At 33.9% G+C, this 22,972-nt stretch overlaps 1 protein-coding gene across 3 annotated transcripts in view; it reads left to right on the top strand.

Moving 5' to 3' along the window:
* Window positions 1-22,972, top strand: part of med27 (mediator complex subunit 27) — a 129,619-nt gene that overhangs the window by 101,243 nt on the left and 5,404 nt on the right. For 2 of the 3 annotated variants that reach the window (XM_088651067.1, NM_200660.1), the window contains 3 exon segments: window positions 9,140-9,247; window positions 17,450-17,491; window positions 21,954-22,031. In XM_088651067.1, coding sequence (XP_088507193.1) covers window positions 9,140-9,247; window positions 17,450-17,491; window positions 21,954-22,031 — 228 coding nt within the window. 3 annotated transcript variants of the gene reach the window in all.

The raw sequence follows: 22,972 nt of genomic DNA, 5'->3' as shown, positions 1-22,972 counted from the left end.
TTACGATGATATAACAAATTGTGGTTGTGTATATGAAATTACAAAAAACAAATGTAGTAAAGCATTAAATTACTTACTGTTTATTTCTTTGCATTTTATCTTTGTAAACTTTAAAATCATGGGTCTCCTCACGGGTTGCGTCTTGTTAGCCAACTGACAGAAAAGTTGTTCGCTCCCCTCTTTTTCCCTCTGCTCTGCTGGCCACACCCACTCCTCCCTCTGCTCGCAGAGCTCCACGCCCATCTCTGAGCTCTTTTTTTAAATTCAGAGGTAGACTTGAACTGAAAGAGGGGGGTTTCATGGCCCTTTTATGCTGTAAAATATCACAGATAATTCAATAAAATAAGATTCGCTAAAATATTAATAATCTTTTACCTAATAGAAACAATTTACATGAACTCAAAATTAAATGAATTAAGCTAAACTTAAAATTATAGTTCACCTAAAATTTATAATTTTGTCTTCATTTACTCACCCTTCACTTGTTCCAAACCTGTTTGAGTTTCTTCTCTTTTTTTCTGTTGAACACAAAATAATATATCTTGAAAAATTTAAATAATAAATTATGTTTGTAGGATTTGGATCCAACAATTAATAAATTGTTTATATTTCCAGCATGTTTGTTCTTAACCATTAGTTTTGAATTGATCTTTCTTTAAAGTTTGCACCAGAAAAATGCTGTTTTAGATGTTTTAGCTGAAAAAATGTTTTAGAAAAGTGACTTGTGACTGCTAGCATACTTTTTTAACACTTTTAAGAGCTCAATTACAGTTTGAGTCGTAACAATAGAAGTTTTGAATCAAAAATGTGTTTCCTCTCGTAAATGATAATAAAATAGTAATAGATGATGATGATAACAATACATTTTATTTATAATGCACTTTTCTTAAACTCAAAGTGCTACAATTATACAAAACAGCCACAGCCATATCACCGTGCCGCCCAAGACCGGTTACTCACTGAAGCTAAGCAGGGCTGAAGCCCGGTTTATACTTCTGCGTCAAGTGATCGGCGTGATCCACGGTGCATGCAATGTGCGTAGCTGTGCACTTATACTACTGCGCGCTGTTTCTGTTGTTCTGCAATAACATTTCCAAAACACTAGTTGGCAGTGAGGTGTTAATGCTCCTCTGTGTCGAGTGTTTTTGCTGGTGTTTTGTTTTTTTCTGAACGCTTCCTTAATGTACGAAGCGTTCTGTTTGACGCAGAAGCATAAATCAGCCTTAAGCCTGGTCAGTACCTGGATGGGAGAACACATGAGAAATCTGGGTTGATGTTGGAAGTGGTGTTAGTGAGGCCAACAGGGGGCGCTCAACCTGTGGTCTATGCGAGTTCTAATGCCCCAGGGGACACAATACTGTCAGTGAGCGCCGTCTTTCAGATGAGACCTAAACTGAGGTCCTGACTCTGTAGTAATTAAAAATTAAAAATGATTAAAAATTAATTAATTAAAAATTTAAAAATGACACTTCTCGTAAAGAGTAGGGGTGGAACCCTGGAGTCCTGGTAAATTTCCCTCCATCAGCCCTACGGATCATGGCCTCCCAATCATCCTCATCCACCTGAATTGACTGTATCACTGTCACTCTACCTGACCTATAGACCTTTTTTTATGGCTGCTGCCTGGAGGGCACCATAGCGTCTTCCGGTAGAATGTTAAAAACTTCCGTTTACAGCGTGTACAACTGGTAATTTGCGCTCCGAAAATGGGTTTCAATAACGTTTTTAATGGATAACAGAGTGTTTTTGTGACACACAACTTAGAAATGTGTCTGTTAAAGCTGTTATAATTTGTCACATGTAGTTCAAGTGCGTCAGAAATACGAGAACAACGTTCTCCTAGTTCACGTGTCTGCCGTCAGAAATACAGTGTGTGTGTGCGTTCCCGGCCTGTTAGCTCAGTGGCTCTTTAACACATACACACACACACACACACACACACACACACAGAGAGAGAGAGAGAGCAAACCAGAGTACTGGCATGAAACTTAACAGGTATGAAAGTCGTGCAATTTACAAAAATGACCAATAAAAGTCTGTTATTGATACTCTGCTGGCTGATTTGCTGTTCATTCTAATCGCGAGCCGTTTGTGTTTTATTTCGTGTGTTGTTTTTACCACGGTTTGTGTTTTTCTGTCATTTCGAAATGACACTAGCCTATATTTTCACTTTGTCACAGTTATTTTAATCAGTGTGTCAGTGGGACAGTTCAGGCTATGTGTGTGTTTCAAACATTTTGGTGAATTACATTTGTTTGAGCTGGTTATATATTTGAAATAAAGAGAAAATGTTGACTTTAGCGATGACGAGGCTTCATTTAAACTGCAGAAGATGCCGTCTGACAACGAGGAGAAAATGCCTCACAGCAGCTGTTTTCCATCCTATTAGATCGCATTTCTTCAAATGATCAGTCCAGGAGATGGTGCTGATTGACAACAGTAATAGTTCAAAGAGGATAAAAGCAGGTAAAATAGATTAAAACTATCGTTTCAAAGCTGTCCAAATGTGCAAATTCCAGCTGCCGACCGGAAGTTCTTCGCTTTCTCCTTGCGCATACACGCAAAGCATAATGGGGTAATTTTGCGTTCCAAGAAAAAGGTCTATAGTTGATGTGTGGTGAGTGCACTGGCCCCTTTTCCTGTGGCTGCCGTCACATCATTCAAGTGGATGCTGCACACTGGTGTTATGAAGAGACTCCCACCCCTCATGATTGTGAAGCGATTTGGATGTAAAATAAACCTAAATAAATAAACAAAATAATAATATTTATAATGACATCATCACTTACAGAAATCCTAACTTTCGATTCAGATTTTGAATCTGAATCTTCATTTAAAATTAATTAATTAATTAATTTTAGCTGAGCATTGCGTTCAGATTACTTGGATTTCTTTTGATCTCGTTTATTTGGATGCCTCGTTTGCATACAGTAAGTCCAAAAAGGCTCATCTCCATTTTTCCAAAACTAAATTCTATTTTCCATAAAAGTTCTCCAATTACCAGGCGGTTGATTCAGTAACAGTGGCATCTCTTTCAGCGGGTATGGCTTGTGTTTACAATCGCCTCTTTCACCCAAACAATGAATAATTTCCCATTCATATATTTATTCATTTATGCATAGAGCCTCAGCACACTCTGTCTCTGGACTTCAGTGACATGTTTGCTTTGCTTCATTGGCTGAAAGACAATCCATTTATTGTAATGCTAGTGAAGTCTCTTTTTACTTCTCTTTTTCCCTGTCTCCTATTGTTATGAGACTTCAAAATAAACTCTATAACAGCAGTCCTCTCCATATTGCATTATTGGTTTGGCATTTATAAAAACGGAGTGCTGAGGAACTTGAAAAATCTCTTATAAATCTCAAATGTGCCGATATTTTATTTGTTCTGATTCTGAGCTTTTTGAGAGGGCTTCTTGAGTAAAAAGTACATAATGTACATGCTTGAAATGGCAGATTGTGTAAGAGTGTAAATTTATTTATTTAAATAGTAAAAATAAACGAATATTAAAATAATTATAAATAACATAACTTATGTTAAACTGTTATAATATATATATATATATATATATATATATATATATATATATATATATATATATATATATACACACAACAGTTCTGTCTGGTTCTCAAATCTGATTGTTCTGCAATATCAGAACTCCTACAGCCTCTTTACCCTTTGTGTATTACTCCGCCCACATACAGCCAGCGAAAAGCACACACTACAGATCCAAAGTTTAAAAGATGCACCAGGGCTCAACAATAAGGACTGCCCGGTGGCCCGGGGCCAGCGTGCGAGGTGCTCTGGACAGTAGACAGAATTGTTACTGGCCCGATTCGTAGTGCCTTGTCACAAAAGTTCAATTTGTCTGCGACTATTTGTCAATTGCATATGAATAAAGTCTTCGAATCGAGAAACAGTTTGTGCTTTTAAGCCTTTAAATTCTACCTTCTCAATGATGCTGTAAACACCATATTGCTTTCTGGTTCCTTCTATCTGATTGGATGTTGTGAGCATGTCGTTTTTTTATAACCTGGTAAAAACCAGTACAGCAAAATGAATTTATAAGGCTAAAATAATGTCTTGGAAGCAAACATTTACATGGGTACAATGCGAAGATATGCTCATACATTTTTTAACATTTTAAAAATATTCTAGATTCAAACACATTTTTGACACAATATTAAAAACATGTGGCTAAGAAATAGCTATTAACTCTTTTTTTGGTGGGGCCAGTGAAAATATTGGCCGGGCAAGTAAAAATCTGAACCGCTGGCCCAATCGGGCCAGTAGAAAAAATCCTTAGCGTTGAACCCTGCGCACGCTCAACTGTTTAACTGTCAGCTTATGATTTGAATCCGGAAGAAAGTAGTTCCTCATACAAAAGGGTTTTTGAGACTCTCCATGTTTGATTTTGTTTTTATATACACAATTATGCTGTCAAACTGTTGTATAAACGCAATATCACACTCGTACACATCGCTACTCGTGTGATATTGCTCGTATATATATATATATATACCATATCATATCGTACCTCATATTATATCTCATATCATCTTATATTATACCTCGTAGCATATCTCATATCATATCCCACATCTTATTCTCCATATACCATATCATCTATATTATATCCTCTCATCCATCTCACCCCATATCATACCTCATATCATACCTCATATTTCATATAATCTTATACCTCGTATCATACCATGTCATATAATATCTTATCTATGTATCATATCTCATATCATCCATATTATATCAAATCATCCAAATCTCATATCATACCTCACATCATATCTTATATCATATCATACCTCATAATATCGCATGTCATGTCATTTCATATCTCATATCCTTATTAAATCATATCATCCAAATCTCATCACACATCATACCTCCTATCATCTCCTATCATATCGTACCTCATAATATCACATATCATATCTTCTATCTCGTATCATATCTTATCAATATATCATATCATCCGTATTATATCATATCATTCATATCTCATATCATACCTCATATCTCATATCATATCTCATATATAATTTATATCATATCTCATATCATTTATATCATATCCTATATCATATCATACCTCACATCATATCATCAATATATCATATCATCCATAATATATCAAATCATTAATCTCGTCTCATATCATATCTCATATCATATCTAATATATCATACATATCATGTCTCATATCATTTATATCATATCCCATATCATATCATACCTCACATCATATCTAATAATATCTTATAAATATATAATATCATATTTCATATTATATCATATTATTCATATCTCATATCATACCTCTTATCTTACCTCATATATCATACATATCATATCTCATTTCATTTATATCATATCCTATATCATAGCATACATCATATCATATCTCATAATATCTTATCAATATATCATATCATCCATATATCATATCATTCATATCTCATATTATACCTCATATCATACCTCATATCATATCTCATCATATCTCATAACATGCGTTGTATCATACCTCATGTCCTATCTCATATCAAACCTCATTTCATATCTCATGTCATACCTTATATCATACTTAATATGATACCTAATATCATATCTCATAATATCTTATCCATGTATTATATATATCATATCCATATTTTATATCATTCATATTTCAGCTCATATGCCTATTATATATGATATCATAAATCATATCATATATAATAGCATGGTAATGTGTCAAAGATACAAATGTACAAATTTAGAAGTAAGTGAGGTTGTTATAAGGAGTTGCTGTTTCTCATAAAACGAGCCATAAGGGGCATTCTGAGTTTTCTTTTTTTTTCTTTTTTTTTTTTGGTTCAGACTTTGTCACTCAGGTGTTATTTTAGCTGAACTTTCTCCCGCTGGCCGCCATTGTCCTGGTGTTTTATCCCGGGGCATCTGAGCATTTTCCCTTCACAGTCAGTGGTAGGGTTAGATCTCAGGGGCCACAAAACCAGCCATCACCCATCCTGCCAGCATTCAGACCTGACCATTCTTCCCCAGCATCCCTTTCTGTGCACGATGCCCAAACGATTCAGCAAGTGGAGCTCAGCCCAAACACACTGCCGTTTTGTTAATGGGATGGTGTTGATGTTTGAACAGCTTTAGCAAATAAAACGAGGGTTTGGTTCAGAGATCCTCACCCCTCTGCCTGGCCCGCCGTTCTACAGTATCAGTGTTTCTCTGGAGGTGTTCGTACACAGGAAACCTAAGTGAATGTGAGGATTTGAGAATATTGTACTGGGATTTCCTCCTTTGCCTTTGATTAAACCCATCTTAAGCTTAAAGACTCTAGCGAAACCCCTCCTGGCAGCAGATGGCTTCAGGCTTGGAGTGTGAACTTTTTTTTGGCATGAAGGAGAAACAAGATCTCAGAAGAGAGACGAGAGTTTTGTGCTGTATGTTTCAGTGTCTGAGAAAAATTGGGCAAAGCAGCTGTTTTTGATTCGCAATTAAATACTAAATTAAAGATGTTTGGGTTGGATTTTTAATCTGTTACTGTGTTTATCTGTAAATGAACTATTTTTATTAACGAAGGTCATGTCGAGTTTTACTTAACAATGCATTTGACATTTATTTTTGCTATATTTGTGCATTGGTTTTAATTGCAGTCTTAAAATGTGTAAATCAATCATAAAATATTGAATTTTTTTATTTTAAATGAGATCATAAGCCATTTAAATAATTTTTGAGGCTTTGTGTATTGATTTGAAGTTCATTTAATTATTTATTATTAATTTACCGGTCTTATTTTAGTTTATTTATTTTTTATTAATTATTCTTCCTCACATATACAAGGTTATACACCTAATGGAAGTACATTACTAGGTTTGTACCTGATGAAGATCTCTCTTTTTTTTTGCATTAATATAAAGTAATTTGGTGTACTTTGTTGATGTGCTAACTAGGTATGGGACGATAACCAGTTTCAATGTTTGGTTTACTGTGGTTTAAAAAAGTCAAGGTTTTAAAACCGTCAAAATTTTCTGTTATACCGTTTCTATGGTGTATGTGAGTTTATATATATATATATATATATATATATATATATATATATATATATATATATACTGTGTATGTATGTATGTATGTGTGTGTGTGTGTGTATATATATATATATATATATATATATATATATATATATATATATATATATATATATATATATATATACATACATGCTTGCATACACACATACATACACATGTTTTTTTACAAATATTTAATTTAGTTTTTTAGGGCAACTGTATCTTCAGCTGAAAAAGACCCTCCATATCGAAAGCTACTGTTCCAAAATATTTAAAATGAATACGCTGGTTAAAAATATACTCAGTTAAATGCAGTCATGGGTTTTCACCCAGACATTTAAAAACAATATATTTTAAAGTAGTAATTACAATACTGTAATACCGTGATTTTTTTTATTCAAGGTTATCTTATCATTAGAATCTTAATGTGGCCTATGCCTAGTGCTAACATTAGTTTATTTTCCAGAGAAAGGTGTTCTCTATTTAATTTTAAACTGTAAATTCAGAAGTTTGTTTTTGTGAACACATGAGGGCAAAAAATGAGTTAAAAAAAGTAAACAATATAGTTAATATGGCAGATTGTTAAAAGCTTTTATTAGTGTATTTTGTGCATTATTATTCAGTCACACAGCTATTATTCTAAAATAAACTACATACACATTAAATTTGTACAATTAAAAAAAATACTTTTATTTAGTTTTTTGGTCAAATATATATATTTATTAATTTAACAAGTAAACAGTTTTATTTTTGTTTGTGGAGTTCATATTCAATTTTTTTTCACAAGAACTGTCATTTATTTTTTGCAACTGTTTTTTTATGCACATTTTTTTCATTTCGTTTTGCTTTTTTTTTTTTTTTTAATTGTAAAGTCATCACAAAATATTGTACCTTTAGCAGTCATCTTAAGGTTTGTAAGATCTTTATTATTAAGAGTTTTTATTTTATCTTGTTGTAGTTATAGAAATGTGTTCTCCATTAAATTTGAAACTGTATTACTTCAGAAAATTGTTTGTAAACACATGAGGGCAAAAAGTAAAAAAAAAAAATTATGAATGTATGTGTATGTGTGTGTGTGTGTGTGTGTGTGTGTGTGTATGTATGTATGTATATATATATATATATATATATATATATATATATATATATATATATATATATATATATATATATATATATATATAATTTAACAAATATAAATTGGAGTTCAGATTACTTTTTCCTCTCCTGAACTTGTCATTTATTTTTGCAAATTTGTATGTTTTCATGCACATCTTTTTTATTTATTTTTGCTTTTGTTAAAAAGGGTACAGCCATCACAAAATATATAATTTTTAGCATTTTTTCAGTCATCTTAAGGTTAATAAGATCTTATTTTATTTTATTTTATTTGCTAGAGAAATAATTTCTCCATTTAATTTTAAACTATTTATTAGTTTCATTTTTTTCTTTTTTTTTCCTATTATTATTATTTTTAAAAAGTTTTTATCGCACAGAGATACAATTCACAGCTTCGGTAGACGTCATTTTTCCAGCTTTTCCAGGATCAAAAAGGAAACAGAAATTTCCTCCTGACAGCGACAGAACAACATATCCCTTTCCCTCATTTTATATCATGCTTATCGAAACTATATACAGAACAAAGAAAAGGGGGATGGGGTAAAAAAAATATTAACTGTAAAAATAAATCTTAAAATTCTATAGGAAAAAGACATTAGGTTGTTCTATTATTATTTATATATTTTTTTATTATCATAGTCAGCCACTATCTTTTCTCGCTTTTTTCTATGCTATTTTTTGTACATATTTCATTTATATTTTATCAGGATTAAAATATAAATTCCTCATTACATGTAGTAATTACAAACAATTTCAGTATTTTTCAAAGACTAAAATATTCAGTTTGTAAATAGTCCATTTAATTTTAAGCTATTACAGTTTGTTTTTGTTAGAAGTTTGTTTTTGTGAACACATTTGGGCATAAACAGAGTTTCAAAAAAGCTAAATTTCCCATATATTAAGTGAAGCTTGAATTTTTCTCATTCCAGGTGACTCTGGGGAAGGTTTTGAAAGCCATCGTGGTAATGAGGAGCCTTTTCATCGACCGCACGATTGTCAGAGGTTTCCACGAGAACATATACACAGAGGACCGAAAGGTAAAACATAATTTCAGTCAGTTCTTAAGTCTATAGTTTAACATTAAAACATAGCTCGAGTAGGCTTCATCTGGCTTAGGTAAGAAGGTGAAATGGCCGTATTTTGAATCTATTGATAAAAGTCTCTATGCAGCCGTTTAATAATTCACATGACGAGTCGGGCTCTCTCTTGAACATGAAAAGCATGTACGTATGCGATACCCTCTATCCTCACGTCCCCCGTGTCAGCTTCCTCTCATTCATTGTGAAGCGATCTGTACGACTCCGCAGCGTTTGAACACTCTTTGGTGACACTAATATGAGGTGGCCATCAAAGCTGCAGAGGAGCTTGATCACAGTTAATTATGGCAGCCCATGTGAATCTTCTGAACTGCTTGCCAGGCCGGTGCTTTGTGCTGCGCGCCGCTGGGCCTCTGCGTCCAAATGTGTGTGGTGAGCAATCGCAAATTAACCTCCGCTTCTTCAACAGAAAGCTGCAACTGACTGTCACAGCAACGCTCGAACCGGGATATCAGCAGTGACGACCAAACTGAGCTTATTACTGCGGTGAAAAAACATTGATTGATCACTGATAGATACTGGTAGTGTAGATGAGAAATAAAGTGTTTGCGTATTGCTGACTGCATATTGCTAAAACGGATATATTTGTAATTTTTGTTGCTAACAATTATAGTTACTATGGCAGATTGTTTATAGCAATTTTTTGCGAGTGTACTTTGTTAAAGGTAAAATAAAACGGTGGTTATTACAAATTAAAATATATAAAATTACATTGTCTAAATATCCAAACATGTACTTTTATTTAAAGTTCATTTGGGCCATAAATATTAGGACATTTATTTATTGTTCAAAGTAACGTGTGTATGCGTACACACACACACACACACACACACACACACACACACACATACATATATATATATATATATATATATATATATATATATATATATATATATATATATATATATATATATATATATATTTATTTATTTATTTATTTATTTATATATGTATGAATGTATGTGTGTGTGTGTATATAATATGTTATATAGCAATGGTTTGTTCTATAGACAGTAGGAAAAAAATATAGCTTAAAGGGGCTTATAATTTTGTGCTTAAAATGTTTTTTTTTATTAAAAACTGCTTATATTAATTTAATTTTCTTTCTATTTTTATATTTAACCATTGTCTTCTAGTGTTTTTATTGTGCTATTTATTTATTGTTTGTTCTTAATGTACATATTTTAATAGCATTAAATATTAATCTATCGTTACATTTAGTAATTTCAGAATGTTTTAGTGTTTCTCAAAGAAAATAAATTGGTAACAAAAAAAAAACATACATGAACCAAGACTGTGTGACATTTTAATTGCTAAGTTCAATGTTTACCATTAGAGGTTGTCAGAGCAGAGATCAAGGTCCCATAATGCAATCCAAAAACATAATTAAGTGGAAAATAGGGCTGCACAATATATCGTTTTAACATCGATATTGCAATGTGATCATTCGCTATAGTCACATCACGAGAATACCCAATGTGGAGTCTGGATTATAATTAGGGCCAGGCAGAATCTGTGCACATTTTTTTGTTATTTCTGCAGGCAAATCTGTAAAAAATAAACATTTTGGATGTATCATAACTAAAAACTTAAATAAAATTTTAAAAAGTAGCTTTTTAACTATTTTTTAATCGTATAAGTTTACGATTTAATTCATCTAGATCCACTTATTTAGTAAACAAAGCAAGTCTATCATATAGTATATATAAAAAAAATATCACAATGTGTAATTTTTTTACAATATCAGGCAGCCTTAAAACATCCATGAATCACAATTACAGGCCATTTCTTTTAAAATATACAGTTCTACAACTGTTAATGAACATTTTACAACATAAAATGATGATTTTCTGCTTGGGGTATTGAGAGAAAAGGGGATTTAAGTTCATTAAGTACTTTTGTCAATATAAATAAGCAATGTTGAGATCATTAATTGAGATAAAATGTTGATTTGATGCTTATATACTGTATACTGTGTTCATATTGAACTGTGTTTATATTTAATTCTGTTATAAATAAACACTACAGAGCAACTCAACAGAAATGAGATCAAGTTTATTTGGGAAGAAAACTCAAACTCTCAAAAACAGCAAACAGTCATTAATTAAAGCTCATTATAGATTTAATATTTGGGAAGCTTTAAAATTAGATGAGCTTTTTCTGGATGTTAAAAAAGCACACTGCTTATTTAAAAATAAGTTTTGGGGTTGAGCAGAAATCAATCAGAATCACTTAGGATCTTAGGGAGCTTTCACATCTGTGGTTCGGTTTGTTTGGTCCGGAAAAAAGGGCAACAAATGATACATTGTAGCATTTTTCTCCTGTTCTGGGGTCCTTTTCACACCACACTGATTGCTTTGGTCCGAACCAGTTAAAAAAACCCAAAATGCAGTCATGTGACAAACTCCACATCACTCATTGGCCAGATTTTATTGAACATATTTCCTAAACTGCTTTTCGATTGGTCAGAATTAATGTGCAGGAAAATGACAATGGAACTCCCGCAAGTAAACAAAGTGGCAAAATGTTGCATTTTACTATGGAGCGACTGACTGACTGGGTCCTGGTCATAGTATAGCACTGTATAAAGTCTGTATACATCACTTTAGACAAACTATGCATTTCGAGAATGAAGCGCAGCTGCGACTGGAAAATGTTTTAATGCGTTGCAAAGGTGCATCGCAAGTCTCTTCAGGAGGAGGCGTGAATTAATTTAGCTAAACTGCGACATGGTCATCTTCCTTTTTTTTCCCTCTCTCTTTCTGTTTAAATTTGTTGGTAAAGCTCTGTCAAAGAGTGTTTTTCCTCCACACCCCATAATATAGTACTGTGCATTCTACTACGGCAGCTGGATCATCCAAATAGGCACAATACTTTTTGCGGTTGGGTCTGTTCTTGTTTGATCAAGTTCTCACCACAAACAAACTGCTCTAGGGTTCGTTTGAAATCGTACCGAGACCACCTCTTCAAGGAGGTGTTGGTACACTTTTTTTGGTCTGCTTTTTGGTCACTTGTTTGCTTGGGCGGGTGTAATGTAACAGTTTCTTTAAAAAAGTTGCCACGTCCAAAAGCAAAGGCTACAACTTCTGCTACACAAGTTAACCATGTGATGGAATAGCAAGATATGAGTCGTCATAAACACCAATGGAATTAATACATGGAGTGTTCCTATTTTAGTCATATTATTGAAGTGCTGTACAGACATATAAACTCCATAATCAAACCATCGTGTTGGAGTTTTCGCCATATTTTGTGACGGGATAAGCCAAGACACTAATCTCTGCACCTACCGAGTCAGTAAAGCACCACAGACACACACAACTCCTCCGAGTACACACACACACTCACACACACAGTAAACTCCTGAAGACACACACACCCTTCATCATCGCCATCATTTATGCCGTCCGGAAAAAAAACAGAAGTTTTCTTTTCATTCGGCATGCGCTGTCAAATTCCATTAAAACGGCTCTCTCCTATCAGTCCATACTCGCATCCAGTAGCTCAGAGTTTGTCCAGTCAGTAAAGTTTTTAGCAAAATATTTTGCAGTGTTCGTTCACATGTCATTTACGGCATAATTCATTAAAATAAAAGTAAAATATTCATTGCAAGTTGACTAAAAGCATCTAAATAGTCTTTTTTCAGTTTTCTTTTTTCTTTTTTTTTGTAAAAATCTATTTTCCATTTGTATATTAGCAAATATTTAGCGTCGTTTGCATGCCTTTTACAGCATATAATTTGTTAAAGTAAAAGCAAAATAAAATTTATTACAATTCAGTTAAATAAAAGACTTTTATATTTTCCATTCATAAATTTCATCGAGGATTCCAAAAAATAGTATAAAAATCTTGCCTCATCTTGTTCTTGTGAACCCAATGTGTTTCATTTCGTCTCGTTTCCTACAGTAAGCATCTTATCACACACATAATAGTTAAGCCTTTAAATGTCACTTAAAGGCGAATACTAATATCTTGTTTTATAAATAGTAAAATATTATGTACTGTCATCATGACAAATACAAAACAAATTAGTTATTTAAACTATTATGCTTAAGAATGTGTGGAAAGAAGAACACCACTTGGGGAAATATTTGATAGAATGAAAATTTCACCTGAAGACTAATAATCATCTTCAACTGTACCTGTATAATTTAGAGGTAATTTGATGACTGTGCGAGATAATGTTCATTCAGGAGCAGAATATTGACAGTGTTTTTCTTTAAACGGCGCCTCTAGTCCAAACGATGCCACATAGCTCACCATAACCATATGCAAGAGGTCCAACGGAGCTCGCCTGAACCCCCAAGCACACACAAAAAAGGGAGAGGAAGGGGTAGGAGAAGGGAAACTATGCTATCAAAGTAGGGCTTCAAAGACTATCTCAGACATCTCTTGGGTAATTTGCTATCCGGCATTCTTTTTACTTCAAAGGGCAGCAGTGTATGGAGGTGGGTTTGAGGACAGAGGGGAGATGGAGTCTGATTTCTCTGATAAATGCTGACACCGGGCCTGTTTGATATTAGACTCGGAGAACATTTTGATTTGTTGTCGTCTTTGAAAACTCTTCTGATGACCTTCGCTCAATGGCTTGATTAGTAATGAGTTTTTTTTTTAGGCCCTCACACAACAACCTGACGCAGGGCTCAACGTAACTGACCTTTACACTGTCAAATAACATCTAGCGAAGTTGGATTGTCACGATACTGGAATTGGGTACCAATCAATATTAAAATTTAAAATATGGCTCTTTCCCATTTGAGCACTGTTGAGCATGTTCCCTAAATGCCACCAATGTGCCATTGTGTTCATGTGCTTAACAGGAATGACAGTGATTGGCTGTGAAGGTCGAGAGTTCACCGAACTCGCCACTGTTTACTGAGTGTAACCACAGATACACAGATACAAAACTTATTTGTTTTGTGTTCAATTCACAAAAATCTAGCACAATTAGATCTCTGTGATTTCACCCTTGGCTTTCTAACAAGTCATGCTTGAAACTGTACAATGCATCGCTAGATTAAGGCATAGGGGGTGGCCTACCATTTATTTATTTTATTTAATCTTATATTTATGTATGACATTATATTTTGTTGTTTCATCTTCTGGAAACTGTGGACTCATTAATTCTAGGTGATGTGTAATATTTTAATTAAATATCAAATTTCCAGGTTTTATAACTGGAACGTTGTTATAAAAACTACTTTGGGCTGCAGCTGATTAAAGATTATTAACAAAATTGCCTAATTCAATGAAAGACAGGCACCCTCTACCCAGTTGGTAAAATAAATGTTGAACAGTGGAGATTTAAATGTTCTGGTTTAAGAATCCATTGAGCTCAATCCATGACTGACTGATCACACAGTGCTTGTTTGAGACAGGTAAAACAAACTCATCTACACATGCAGCGAAAATCACCACTAGAAGATCACAAGACTAGACCGTACACTTTAAAGAATGCTGAGTCAACACTGAATGCTATGAAGTACAAAAGCTATGCGGATTGCTTGGTTTTGTTTTCAAAGCATTAATTAAAATACCCAGTTTTCCCAGTTAATAAAGTATCTTAGAGTCATTCCTTTAAAAAGAAAAACTCAAGGCAACAATATGTCATTTATCTCAATGTATTGTATATCTAAAGGGATAGTTCACCCAAACATGAAACTCTCTTTGTTATTTACTCAGTAGCTTTAAAGTTTTGTGAATTTCTTTCTTCTGCTGAACACAAGATGATATATTCTGAAGAATGTTGGGGGGAAAGCAGCCATTGACAATCATGATAGAAAAAAAAATGCTCTGGAAGTCAATGGCTGCTTGAAGAAAAAAAGATTTTCAGTATATCTTTATTTGTATTCAACACACGAAAGAAACTCAAGCAAGAGGAGGCTGAGTAAATGATGACAATTTTCATTTTTGGGTGAACTATCCCTTTAATATCAGAAATCAGAAAGGTTGGGACAGTATGGAAATTGCAAATAAAAAAAGACATTTCCACTATGTGATGGTCCATCTCAGATGCCTTCGAGCTCACAGAAGTCGATGCCGCTTCTGGACACTGTTAACACAGGGCTTCCTTTTGCCACAGTACCGTTTTAACTGGCATTTGTGGATGTAACTATGTATTGTGGTAATTAACAAAGGTTTGCCAAAGCAGTCCTGAGCCCATGTAGTGATATCGCTTATAGATGATTGTCGATTCTTGATGCAGTGCCTAAGGGATCCAAGATAAAGGTTATTCAGCATAGGCTTTGCGCATGCACTGAAACTCCTCCAGATGAAGGTGAAATATACAAATGTCTTTATATCTTTATTGAAAAACATTATTTTTAAACATTTCAATTTTCTCACATATTTGTTGGCAAAATGGTAATCCTTAGCCCATCTTTGCTCCTAAAGGACTAGACCTTTCTGGAATGCTGCTTTTGCACCAATTCCTTATTACAATCACCCGGTGACATCAACAGTTTCAAATTACATCATTATTTAACCAATTTACACGATTACTGGCCCTAAATTTCTCCTGTCCTTACTTTTTTTGCAATGTGTTGCAGGTCTGAATAACAGGAAAGGATTTATACTTACAAATGAATTGAAGTTGACCAGGCAAAACATGAAATAATATGTGTTTATATTGTCTGCAATAAATTACAAGTCAAAATAAATTTGGAAATATCTACTTTCTTTTTATTAGCATTTTTTTCATTGTCAACTTTTTCTGATTTGGGGTTGTACGTTTTTAAATAAAATGAGCCTTTGTGTGTTGGAAATGCATGCTGATTAATTAAAATTAAAGTTAAAGGTAGTGTTGAGTGTTAATTTGTCAGAAGTTTCTTATATAAACTGCCAGAGTGCACAAACATACCTATTATGTTATTTTATTTATACATTTTTATACAATTTTTTCAAAATACTACTTAAAACCTTTTATTTAAAAAGCCCCTATTATACATTATAAAAGGTCGATTTTAGGAGTCTTCAACAACATACTGATATGCATGCAAGGTCAAAAAACACTTTCATTGTCTTAAAATATGCATTTATTTTAACCTAATTATCCCAACGACTCCCATATGATTTGTTCAGCAATTCATTTGTTCCCAAACCCCTCCTTAGCGGGAAGCTAATCTGCTCTGATTGGTCCGATGACAGAATCTGTTATGATTGGTCGACTGCGTTCAGCATGAGACGGAGAGAAAGGCCCACCACAACTATGAAGTAGCAGAAAGTATGTGAGAGCCCAATGCAGTAATGCAATAAAGCAATGCAGTTAAACACCAGCATATTACTCTACTTTTAACGCTAACCCCAAGTAATAACGACACACATTCAGTATTAATCCACACAGTGGCAAAAGATGAACTATTTTGAAAACTGACCACGCCACGTGTGTGTAGGAACAGCTGATGGTGGCCATAGCAAAGGCAAACAGCAAAGAATCGCGAATTCAGAAACTAATTTAAATTCGATAAAGGAAGAAGCACGCCGCACGGAGTGATTACAACTTAGAACACAAAAATTAAACAAACTTTTTGCAAACTACACAAAAACAGCAACAATTTTAATTACACGTACATGTTATGATCCAGAGAAAGAAGTCCCTGTCAAAGTCAGACAAAGTCCCATTAATAATAGTGTCTGCTTCTCCCTTCTTTAATAGCAAACAGCCGGCAAATCCCACGTTGCAGCATAGGTTATTGTATCAAAATTATTATCAAATTATTTTTTTAAGTTGACTGAAAAGGCTGACTGAAAAGGTTTAAGTCAAGTATACTTTACGCAATAATTTGGATCAACTTCAACCACTGAAGCTTAATAAACTCAGTTTGTTTGCAGCTGGTTGCTTTACAATTTTAAATTAACTCAATTTTTTTTTACAGTAGAAACGCTGAAATGAAGAAATCAAAATTCAAAGTTTCCTCTAGTGATTTATTTTATTTTGATTAAACACACAGTTCTAAACGTGCAGTTAAATCATTTTTATGAGTAAATTCAACTCTAAACTCAAAAATATGTCCACCTAGTTTACAATTTCAAACTGAGTTAACAATTTTTAAGTTGGATTTTTACAGTGTACTGACTATCCAGTTGGGTTTTAAGGAGCTTAACAATGATTGAAATCTACTTCTCTTTTTTTCTTTTTAGCTGGACATCTGGTCGAAGTCCAACTATCAAGCATTTCAAAAGGTGGGTAACATCTTAACACATCCTAACAAATACACAAAACTCACTGTAGTCAACAGACCGTGTCTTTCTCATTACCCGTAGTGTGTAATTAAACCACCCTGCTCTTGTATTCTCCATTTGAGCAGTGCAATAAATTAATAACTAACATTTGCATAGAATGTCCGTGAAATCCTAATAAGATCTTCCCAATGACGCTGGCGTTTTTTGTCACCTCTCCGCCTCCAATCCCAGCCTTTCATCCCTCAGACATCATTTGTCTGCGTGCTAGTTTTTTTGATTTCATTTCCACTTGGCCCTCATTTGACAGCCTCTAAACATCTGGGCTCAGGCGTCTTCTCTCCAGCCTGCCCGAATCTCATTAGACTGGAATTAGAGAGCAGTCAAGCCTCCGAGGCAGATGAAACCATGCATTCTGGGTAATGCTGATGCACCTTTGAAAGAGCGTGGAGGAAAAAAACTTAAGAGAATGTGTACGAGGAGCTGCCTGGAACTGAAAGCGAGGGGTTGCAGGAACCCGGCTGGCATTGTAACTGAGCTGCTCGCATCGGCACGGGCTGATCAAAGCGCAGACCTGTTTATTTCTGCTTTTCTCCGGCTGCAAACGCGTTCTTGAACCCGAAACTGGAGGGACGGGCTGCCTCTCATCTTCCCCTCCCAGCTGTCACTTCTGCATTCCCGTTTTCTGTGCTCGCTTAATTAATCGTTCTTTACTCTTCACACGTCCCCGCTGTCCGATAGTTTCCACACAGATGTTTTTTTGTGTTTGTTAATGCATTACTCAATTTTTTTTTGGTAGCACTTTACAATAAGGTTGTGTTAGTTCATTTTAGTTGATGCATTTATTTTGCATGAATTTTTGTGTTATTAATGGATTAATAAATACTATACAAGTATTTTTAATAATTAGTTCATGTTAATAAATACATTAAAGGTGCAGTATGTAAGTTTAACACCCAGTGGTTGAACTAGCTATTGCACACTCATTCAAAACACATGCAAGCACAGGTTGCCAGATTGACAACATCAACAGGAGTGTGCCTGACTGTCAAGCCTGAAGGCTGATTTTAGGCTGCTTTAAACCATGTTCTGAATAAAAGCAACAGCATGCGATAGAAGGAATACTTTCCATATTAAATTGAGTTTTTGTTCTTACTAACACCTGAAATTTATATTTTAGAAACAGAAAATGATCACAATGATCACCTCAGGTGCACCTCATGTGCTTTATTTAGTGTTAAATGCTAATAATGTGAGTTTGAATGCCATTCTACATGGCACCTATTGACATACTACTGAAAGCAGCAGCAGATATTTCACCTCAGATCTTAAAGTAAAATAAAGCATTTGAAATTGAACTTCAGAACTGTGAATCGGTGCAAGCCAACACATAGCAGTGATTTAGCATCTACATTTAATAATGTTAAAGTGGTTTAATATGAATTAATGTACCATTTTGTTGGAGTTCAGTGAGTGCACTATTCTGCGCTTCTGAATGGCTGATTTTTCGTCTGGTGCAAACAGCCAAATTGCTTATCACTGCAAATCTCATCACTTAGCGTGTTGTTAGGACATAGTTACAATATAACCTGCTCACCTAATGTTTATGTTCATAATATTTATATTATTTGCTAATAAATAACCACCTCAGGTGGAACTCTGAATCTGTGTCTTATTTTGGGGCTGCTACTGTCCATCGGAGGTTGCATTTCAGTCACGGACGCACACTTTGAGAGACTTCCTGACTGAATCGATGAAATATGTGGTTTTCCAACAAGGCAACCCCGGGGTGCTGAAATATAATTGGCTAAACTGGCATTGGGCGGGTTAAAAGACCAAAACAAAGACAGCGTTTTGGCACGGACAGCACATTTTTAAAGCAGAATATCTGACTTCAGCATTGTTTTTTTAGATAATCAAGAATGTTCGTTTAGCATGTTTCTTAAATATCTTTAAAAACATATGATAATATGTTTATGCTTTAGAACAGGGGTTCCCAGACTTTTCAGCCCACAACCCATAAAATGACAGTGACTCACGACCCCTACATTGCTCGGAGGTGGTTATGAATATAGAAATGCTGCACACACAAAAATAAACATATATAAACACAAGCATATTGACAAAGTGCAACAGTCTAATGACTATAGGCTATAATTTATACAGTCATTTATTATTTTGTTTAATTAAATAATTACCTCAACTAATGAGACTGGTGGGCACAATATTTTCAGCTCAAATATAGTCTTGGTTTAATTTTGGAGACCACCATTCAGAGATCATCCTCAATGTTCAGTTGTGGCCTGTATTTATTTTTCATGTATTTGATTGCCATAAAGGTGTCAGAAAGTTTAACCTGGTGCTACAAAATCAATTTGTTGCAGCTGACCCTATTGCTGTGTTGTTTATCTAACGTAAACACACAAACCTTTTTAAAAAAAAAAAATGTAAAGGCTGATGGCTTTTAATGAGCATGTTGTTGCTTTTTTTATATAAATATTAACTACTATTATCTCCTGTGGGTTATGGATACAATATGGTAATTATAATAGTTTAATAACATTTATTTAACTTTTAGAAATCACCAAGCTACCCCTTACCCCAGGGGGTCCCGACCCCTACTTTGTGTCCCACTGCTTTAAAAGAATCAAAAACTCACATACAACACCTTTAATAACCATTTACAAATTTTATTTATTTATTTATTTTTAATATTATTATAATTTTTTTTTTTGTTTTTTTTTTTGCAACAATAGCTGTCTGAGTTTCTTTTCCTTTTCCGGGAGGTAAAATTCTCTGTTTTTTCTCCATAGGGACTTTTGGTCACTGTGGTCAGACTTTTGGGAGTGTAATGAAGTGATGACTGGAGATTGAAGCGGTTCGCTTTTTAGTCCCTTTCTATAATTACATTAGTGATGGAAGATGGGATTTTAGGGAAAGTAATAAGGTTATAGTGTTCTTCTGAAAATTGGACTTTGGAGTTAATCTGGGTGTAGGTAGATTGATCTGGAAGCGGAGTTTAATTAGGACTTCTTCAAATGTGTGCCTGTGCATGCAATGAAAGAAATGCTAAAATAAGTGTAAAACACAAGTTCAAGAACAAAGATGTATTGCATTGTAGCATTGTGCACTGTAGATTGTATAATTAGAATTGTTAAAATGTTTTTAATTGAATAAATACAATCATTTTATATATACACTACCAGTCAAAAGGTTTAGATGTTTAAAATAGGTTTAATCTATTTAAATAAGTCTCTTCAGCTAACCAAGCCTGCAATTGTTTAATCCAAAGTACTTCAAAAACAGTAGAAATGTGAAAAATAGAGGCGTGCTTTAGAAATAAGTTCTATTTGCAAGTTTTGAGATTGATTTCAACATAATAATTTAAAAAGAAATAGAAAAGAAAAGATATACAGAAATGGAAAAGGAAATTACAGAAAATAATACTTTTATTTATCTCTCAAAGATGCTTTAAATTGATCAAAAGTGAAAAGGTCATTTATAATATTATTTATATATATATATATATATATATATATATATATATATATATATATATATATATTATTACAATGGTTTCTGAAGTATCACATTACTAATGTAATGATGCTAAAAATTCAGTTTTGATATCACATGAATAGATGACTTGTTAAATTAAATTTAAATAGAAAACAGCTATTTAAAAGAGATAAATATTTCAAAAAGTTGCTGTTTTTGCTGTACTTTGGATCGAATAATGCAGAATTAGTGAGCAGAATTTATAAATATTTATAAAAAGAAAAAAGGTATGACGACATGCAGCGAATTGACATTTCCTTAAATAAGAATTGGTTTATTAGTATTTTCTTTTAGCATTTTATGTCATTAGTTTAACTTACAGAAAATGTTCTCCTAGTTACAGACTGTAAATATGTCATACTGGCTATATAATTATTTTCATAGTTTGGTTTCCGTTACACTAATCTGTGGCGATTGGTCCGATGACCCAGTCTGTTGTGATTGGTTGAAAGTTGAAAACAAAACACCCATCATGCCTTATCAAGACATTGTTGAAGCAACAAGCTGCTATGGTACAGTGTATATGTGCAAATGCAGGAATGCAATAAAGCAATGCAGTTAGACAATAGCAGATTGCTCTATTCTTGCCCATAACTCCTAGTAATAACAACAACATGCATTAAGTGTTAATCAGCACAACGGAAAACTTACACTATTTTGAACAGGTTGGCGGGGCAATGTTCCCTTCAGACATCACAACAAAATAGATAAAGATCTGAATTTATGCAAATCATTCAAATATATCAATCTCTTTATTTTATTTTTATTTTTTGAGAAGCAATAGTTCAGTCACTTGAAACCCATTGTTCTTATGACCGTATTGTTGTCTGGTACCTTATATTCTCATTTGGTTTTGTGAATGTAGCCAGTCATGTTATTGTTTTTAGTGATGATTTTGTTCTTGCAGGTCACTGATCATGCAACCACAGCCCTCCTGCATTACCAGCTACCGCAGATGCCTGATGTTGTGGTTCGCTCCTTCATGGTGGGTACAGTGCATCACTTTTACAATTATAGTGACGCTAGCAAAGAAATATTACATGCAAATATGACTTTCCTCCTTTGGCTATGGGGTGCTGCTTAACTAAAGGCTAAAAGCTAGCACACGAGTATGCATTTAAGACCAAAAGCTGAGACTTGGACTCATCAAAAAAGGAAATATTTCTCTTGCTCAACCAGTAAAGGAGGGTTAAAGCATCACTGAGGTCATTGGTTTAATTTCACGAGAACACACATAGTGAAAATGAATCGACAGAGTATACTGTAAACATTACTGTACCTCTGAATAAAAGAAGAATTCCTTAATATATGAAAATACACAGAAACCTCACTCGTATAACAAACCAAAATGTAAACATTTTAACAAGTTAACCTTGTTGTAGATGCATTTTTTTGATGTGATGAAGCTTTAAGTAAGGTTTGTCTTTAAATAGTCAGCCGACCTTTGCTCCAAGCTTGGAATAGAGAGGAATGATTGATTACTTCTCAGTAAGATCAATGTGGAGCTATTCTGATCATGGCTGGAATTGTGGGCTTTCTCCCGTGTACATGGATTTAAACACACCATTGATTCACTTCAGTCCAAGGCCATCCCCGGCAGGCACAGCATATTTATAATTTAAAAAATAAATAAAATAAAACACCACTGGTTGTTAGTCTCTCCAAATACTGCTTTATGATCCCTTTTTTCATTACGTTTTTGTTATGCCATTCTGGTAATGAATTGACATTGGTTGATAAATTTATATTGCCAATAAATAGAAGCAGCCGAGTACGTTAGGGCATGTTGACGTTATCAAAATGCTCTGCTGAAGTGACATATTTTTCAGGGGCCCATGCATGTTTTAACAAGACAATTGAAAACCACATTATGTACACATTATAAACCACTGGCTGTGGAGGACGAGGATACAGGTACTTGACTGG

Source organism: Danio rerio, chromosome 8 (assembly GCF_052040795.2).
Source record: "Danio rerio strain M-AB ecotype USA chromosome 8, GRCz13ab, whole genome shotgun sequence".
Taxonomy (NCBI): domain Eukaryota; kingdom Metazoa; phylum Chordata; class Actinopteri; order Cypriniformes; family Danionidae; genus Danio; species Danio rerio.
The sequence above is the reverse complement of the archived record's forward strand: the minus strand, read 5'-3'. Positions and strand labels throughout refer to the sequence as shown.